A 7500-nucleotide genomic window follows, 5' to 3' on the forward strand; every position below is an offset into this window, starting at 1 on the left:
TTCAGCTTTTGATAGTGAACAACACAGCTTTTCACTTTGATATTTTTGACAAGAGCATAGAAATTCCCGCAAGCACATTCACCTTTTGTGAGACGTAATTAGCATTCTGAGGGGCAAAGTAAGAACTTTTGAAAAGATGAAGATAAATGGCCACTGTTTTTGTGATATATTACAATGTCAATCAATCTGTCCCGGTAAAAGCAGACGCCCATAACTCAGCGCCAAATGTGCCTCTCTGATCGTTTGCAATGGAGACGTGCTAACCCAACAGTGATTTGAACCCATTATAAGGCAGCAAAAGACTATATTTTGTTATCCCTGATTGCTGCGGAACCCCATGTAGACCCGTCATGTTGTGCAGACCTCCCCAAAGTATATACACTACAATGATATTTGTGTTAGACTTTACTTTGACGCTGGCGTCATACCTATGATATAACAGTGTCATAATAGTGTCATGAACAAGTCATAAACATTATACCTATGTCATAAACGTCTTATGGCCATGAAAAGTTGACATTGTTAGGCCTGTCTTTGTCATAACCAAATTTCACTTAAAGACAAAATCATAATGTTTATGACACATGCTGACACATGCATAATGTTTATGACACATTATGACAATGTTATGACACTGGTATATCATAGACTACGTATGACACCGGCGTCAAGTAAGGTGTTACCTAAATTTGCCTCTGCCTCTACTGTGTGTTCAAACTCCCTCACTAGTGTCGAGCACTGTACACTACAAGTAGGCATACTGCCATTTTCATACTGGTGTTTAATTCAGTATTACACAAGAGAGAGAAACAACACACAGTGCAGAAGTTTATATTAATACTAAATAATTTAAAGTTTTAATGGCTGAAAAGTTATATTATTACTTGAAAGGTGATTAAAACCCATAAAAGGCAACAGGTTACAACTTTTAACAGCATTCAGAGTGAGTTTTATGTACCGTATGAATCCTCCCTGGGGCGGTGTAGTGCCCGAGGCTAGCTGAGGGAGAGAAAGGGAGCTGCAGTTTACCACTGGCATCCAAATGGTCTGTCGACAACTGCACTCTCCATTTTGACTGTTTTGGAGTTGGTGTAGTAGTTATTGTTACGGTAATATCAATAAACAATGTGTTCAGACATTTAGAAATTTGATTTTGTGCCACAGTCACGCAATATATGAAGACAGGAATGCTTGTTGAATAAAATGAACTGTGTGTTATAGGGCAAATGCCTTCAGGCAAATCATTTAGAGTTAATGTAGCTATGGAAAATTCAATGTATTGAAATGTGACATGATAGATTTGTTCACACATCATCAGATGAACGGTAATAGCTTGTCAAGAGAAAGTCTACTGCACCAGCCTTAGGAGGGCTGAACCAGCACTGTAGAACCTCTTTAGAGCCACACATGACATCACGTTGTCCCAACCAAACCCAGGCTCTAGACTCTTTTTTTTGGCCTTATGAAACGTAACTCCTCTTAGTAATAATATTAATATGCTCCTCCCTGTCATTTCCCAGGCCTGGCCGCCATATAAACCGTCCCTATCCCAGAGAGACACAGCAGGTGGGCAGAGAAGGAAACTGCTAACTGAGCATGGCCGTGGCTCATTAACAAATAATCTGTAAGTGGTTGTAAAACGAGATCGTACAAGGGTCACTGCAAATGGAGAGACAATCAGGTCTTAAAATCACTGCCGTGTTCGTTGGAGAGTAAACAAGGTTAACTCTTAGGTTCTGAACGAGGGGGACAACAGAACTCCAAAAACATGTGAGGAAGAGTAAAAGGCTTACCAGACAAGTAAAAGCAGAACTGGACAGATGGCAAAACAGAGGCTTGGACGTTACTGACTGATTCAATCAGGTGTGCTTGTGAGTGACTATTAGGAGAGCAGGCATAGTATTGGATTCTGATGTTGAGTGCATTGTTATTAAATCAGTGCATGTGATTGAATAGGCTTAGGGCCTATGTGAGGCTTTTGAGAGGAAAAGGCAAGATATGAAAGTGATGTGGAAGAAAAACAAGAAAGGTTTGTCAAGCACGTAAGACCTGTGAAGAAAGGTGATGGAGGCTTTGTTGGAAAATCAGACATGCTTTGTCAGTTAGTGTTGACGATCCCTCGCAGCAGCTTTAAAGAAACCGTCTTTCACCAATAGAAAAAAAACTAGCCAGGTGTTATCACTGTGATGACATCAGATAATGTGAAACTATGTGATATCCTGCACTATATAAGGAAGCCTATATCATAGACCTTTTGGTTACCTAGAAATTCAGGATTGTTTAGAAATCTACTGATGTCTCTTAATATGGAGCTTAAACAAACAAACAAACAAACAAACAAACAAACAAACAAACAAAGAATGTTATGATAATGTGAAATGACATTGACATCAAGTGCAACATTAGAATAAATGAAAACAATGGCAAAAAATACCACAAACTTGGATATACAGGGAAAGCTGTAACATTTGAAAGTAAAATGTGATGATTAAAATTGTAAATGCACTCATTGTGTGTGTGTTCTATTGTTTGATGTTATTCGCAGGTGTGCAATGATGAGAATACTGGATCAGTATTCTACTGTGGGTGTTACATTTCTCGGTTGTGAGAGGAGCGAGGAGCGCGGAGAGTTGCTATGGCCTTGTGAGGCCTTCCTGAACACAACTGAATAACAAAGAATTGACAAAGCATGCTGCGACCTTGAGGACCACAGGAAAAAAAGTCATGCCATGATAATATGAAATGAGAATTAGAATAAATGAAAACAATGGTAAAAGTGAAAACTGGGACATACATGAAAAACTAATAAAGCTGTAAATCTTACAAAGGCATCTTTGTTGTACCATTTTTTGTGTCAAAATGAGGTTGTAGTGAAGGTGGTTTGGATGTTTGTGTGTGACGAAAAGTACTAGCCCCTTGACCATTTGTTTTATAACTTAAAGGGAGCTTTCAATGGACTGCTTTGCAACAGCTGAACCTGGGCGGAAATTAATATTCTGGTTGCAAAATGGAACTCATTATGCAGCCTTGATGATAATTACGTCAAAACTAAACAGTTTTCTGCACAAATAAGCCCAATTTACATGCAAATGAAAAATGCTCCCTCTACTCTTTAGTTTAGTTTTTTTTTTTTGCTTCAGCGTTGTGCATATATATTATAACCTGATAGGCATAATGTTCTCATATCATGTGTTGTGCATCCATAGGCTATATGTATTAAAATTGGACTGAATGAAGGAAATAATAAACCTTGAGCCACATATGAAATGATATTGTGTACACACATGGTGCATTTGTTGTTGTATTTCCGCCATGCACTGAGCTGATTTCCTACAAGGAAATAAAACATTGGAACCCACTAATCTCCAAAGAATACATGCAGATAAATATGACAGCAGCGGCACCTGAAAATAATGTCTGTGAATAATCAAAATTACGATTGTCCTCTGGACAGAAAGAAGAAACATTAATTGGTTTTGTTTGGTAGTTTTCATGACAGAAGATGTGAGACTGTCGGGACTCCAGGGGTTGGGTAAAGGAAGTGTACAGGGTCAACAGTGAGCTTCCAAGCTGGATTTAGGCCCTTAAGTCTGCCAAATTTCTTAAGCACTCTCATGGGGCACCTTCCCTGTGACCGAGTGTTTTGTGTTGGGAGGATGCACACAGCCAGTAATTAACAGCTCTGGAGGCGATCCGCCCCGGAGGGTGGACGATGGAGGCTCGTAATCCTTTACCCCCCACAGCCGAGCCAAGCTCTGGCAAGAGTTGCGGTGGCCTCCATGGGAATATGGGAGATGATGAGATGTGCCCAGATGCCCACGCTCAACTGGTTACTTATGCCCCCCCCCTCCCCCCTTTAATTAGACTGCAGTGTGGAACTAATTTATGTGAGGGGAAGCTTACTCTCTTTGGCATGGGGGGGAAACGAATGCAACCATGTGCGGATATACTGTAGGCACTAGGGAGGCATGCGGGTGTGCATTTGTGTGTGTTTGTCAATATATGTTTATTTTTCAACAGCAGAGATGGCCTGGTGATACAGTAAAGGTATGTAGCCTTTTAAAAAGAATGTTTGGGCTTTTTATGCCTCTATCGTGACAGGGCAGGACAGAAAGACAGGAAATTAGCGGGGAGAGAGACGGGGGGGAGGGTTCGGCAAATGACCTCGGGTCGGAATCGAACCCGGGTCACCGATGTACGGTAGCAGTCAAGTGGCCAGCCGATTGAGCCACGGCTGGGCCAGGCAATGTAACCATTTTGAAATTCTGTGGATGGCCATGGCTATTTTCCATTTCCCAAATAAATTTCTTGGCACATTGTGATGTCTAGCTCTTAAACCAGGGATGGGCAACTTTTATGATGAGGAGGGCCACGCTTTTTAATCGCCACACTCGGAGGGCCACATGACCACGGATCTAACTCCAATCTGCAGAGTTATAGGTGCAGTTGGTTGCTCACTGACTGCCCATATTGTTTGTAAGGAATAGAATACTCTATACTCAATACTCCATTGGCCAACAGTATAATTACATCAGATTGATTCAGTAGGTGTTTTAAAAAATATGGTCATTATTTTCTTAATTAGGCCTACTGTTTTATCTACGGGCCGCATCGAGTGAGGAGGCGGGCCGCATGTGGCCCCCGGGCCGCCATTTGCCCATCCCTGTCTTAAACCATTGGATAAAACAGGCTGCTCTCAAAAGGTAGTAAAAGAGGCTGCTTGCTCTGGAAGCGTTCTGGGAATTCGAAGAATACCTGTAAAACACTTTGTTGGCCATTCACTTTCTGTTTGATGCCTTTTTGGTGTCTTTGCTAGGGGGATTTCACAAGGTAAAATGTAAAAAAGGACAAGTAAAGGTTAAATGGACCGCTTTGTGTATGTATGTTTGACAGAATGATGAATAGTTTTGTTCCAGTTGGTAGGTGTCTATTTATACTCTTTCTACAGTGCTACCATGCTGTCACCACCAACCCCCTTTTTTGCGTTGGCAGAAGAGGCAGCACTCTATTCAAACACTTTGTTGTGTTTTCTTGGAAAATTACTATCCGTTTCGCACGAAGACTTCAGTGATGACTTCCATATTGTATCATCTTTACAGAAAGAGATGTTAGTTGTATGATGAAATGCTAAAATAACACAGAAATGTCTGGAGGAATATCTGTGGAGCGAGTCCAGTATTAAAAATGTAGGACTTTATTCCAAATTCCTTTTGCGTGAGATGGCAGCGCTACAAAGACAGCCGAGAGTGGTGTCCTGAAGCTCATTTAAGTGTGGCAGCTTTTTCAGCCTGAGAACCTAGACTTATTAATCTTGTAATGATATAATGTAGAGGCAAACTAGGCAAGTTTTCACATAACTCCTCAATGGAACAGCATTCACTACAGAATGTCCTACCAAACAGGTGAGGCTTACTATCAAACTCTGCCATGATATGACGGTAATACTGAATAAAATGAAATGTTGCATTTTACAGTACATGCACTTTGCAATGAGGCTTCAGGGACACGATACTGTCGTTCAAGTTGAGGGGTTTATTAGAGAACTGTGAATACAAAGGTATGCAGGATTCTACTCTCTGAGCAAACCACACAACTAGTCAAACCTGTCCATATCTAAATGTAGTACGCTCACTATGTCCCAGCAGGTTGCAGTATTAGTTAGTGATACAGGAGAATGTTGAAATAAATGATTTTTTTACATGGTAAAACTACAGTGTATTGGAGCATCTTATGAATATTAGGAACAAGGGAAACAAAATATTTAAACATAAGTTATTTCTATCACTACTGGTCGTATTTCAACCAAAACATTACGTTAAGAAGAAATGCGTCAACCCCTTTTTTTTCTTTTTTTTCCCTTTTTTTGCTCGGTTGACTGATATCCTCAACAGCTATGGCTGATACTACCATACCATATATTAATATTTTCATTCATATAATTGCAACATGGCCAGTCAGTAGTAATACCAATCATGATAAATACCACAGTAACTGTATTTGATATAATTCAAGCCAAACTGTAAACTGTACTCTCCCCATAGACATTTTTTGAAGAAGCTTCTGAGATAATCCCATCATGTCCCTCTTGGGTAGCAGTACGAGGCAAGATGGCCAGCCCAACCTCATTTGGCATAAATACGGCTATGCGTGGAACTTACTGCACCACAGCCCAGCGCAAAAAAAACGAAAACCAGTGGCCGTTACCAAAACAAAGAAACTGAAAAAAAAGGGTTCTGATTCCTTTTTTTTTGTTTGTGAGGGATAAGGGGGGAGAAGGAGCTCTTGTTTCTTCCTCCGACTTTCTTGGACGTGCCCACTTAAAATGAGTCCATGGCCTTGAACTCACTGAGGGCCTGCACAGGCGAGATGTGCTTCTTCTGCGAGCCTCGTCGCACACGCGTCTGGCACTCCTCGGGCTTCTCCCTCTTCACCAGGGGCTTCTTCTCCGGGGCCTTCATGCGCCAGGACACCACGGGGGAGTTGACGGCCGCCGTGCCGTACACCTTCTGGTACTTGGTGGAGGCCACGTAGGAGGCCTTGACGGTCAGCACCACCGCATTCATCAGGTTCTTGGCCGCCTGGATCAGAGATGTGGCACTGTCCAGCTGCGGGCAAACACAGAAGATATGGCTCAACAATAAGCAACCAAAATGTATGGTTGACAACACCCAACCAAGATTTATGGTTGACAACACCCAACCAAGATTTATGGTTGACAACACCCAACCCAGTTTCTACAGTTTCTTTCTTGCAGCACAATTTAGCATACACGCTTTCTGTTTCATGTCCCAAATAAAAAAAATATTGATTACAATGTGATACTGTATTTACACTTTCATACACATGAATGTAAAGGCAGGTCTTGTCATAGATATCCAATACTTTATGCTCTTGAAGACATTGCAGTCACCTGGTACAGTATGTATGCCACATTTATCTTTGAAATACAAAATGGCAGGCAATGAAGGCAACGTCAATCCATGTATGAGCAAATGCATGTGGTGTCTCAGTGCATGTGGTGTCTCATCTAAAATTCAAAATGGCGAACACTCCTTCAGACTCTCAATGGGTGCTGTTCAGCTTAACATGTAATTGAGTCTCACCATAGCCCCTGGCTAATTTGTTAGATGTGTCATTTGCATAGAATACGGCTGTGTGGGACCATGTGCCACACGAACAAAGAAACAACCCCAGTGTGTTTGAAACTCTAACCTGAAGCTGCAGCTGTAATATTAAACAAGGCCAGCAGCTACCAAATGACACGACAAATATCTCTTTTTATTCAGCCTCAGTACTAAGCTGCTTTCTGGCAGGATGGATAAAGACATAATCAGAGACTGGCAACTTCAAGAGTTGCAACAAAGGCAGGATTATGTGCACTCTGCTCTAAACCAAACAATGTGACTGCTTATAAAGTTGTAGTGAGAAAGATTGTGATTTCGGGGAATAGATAGTGACTCCTGGGTATGTAATACCCTGATTAACATGTCAAAAACAGTG

At 41.3% G+C, this 7500-nt stretch overlaps 1 protein-coding gene across 1 annotated transcript in view; it reads right to left on the reverse strand.

Moving 5' to 3' along the window:
- Nucleotides 1-5518: 5518 nt before the first annotated feature.
- Nucleotides 5519-7500, reverse strand: part of ctnna2 (catenin (cadherin-associated protein), alpha 2) — a 501378-nt gene continuing 499396 nt past the window's right edge. Inside the window, exon 18 of the mRNA XM_063220285.1 lies at nt 5519-6605. Coding sequence (XP_063076355.1) covers nt 6318-6605 — 288 coding nt within the window. The 3' untranslated portion in view covers nt 5519-6317. The remainder of the gene's footprint in view (nt 6606-7500) is intronic.

Source organism: Engraulis encrasicolus, chromosome 16 (genome assembly GCF_034702125.1).
Source record: "Engraulis encrasicolus isolate BLACKSEA-1 chromosome 16, IST_EnEncr_1.0, whole genome shotgun sequence".
NCBI classification, from domain to species: Eukaryota; Metazoa; Chordata; class Actinopteri; order Clupeiformes; family Engraulidae; genus Engraulis; species Engraulis encrasicolus.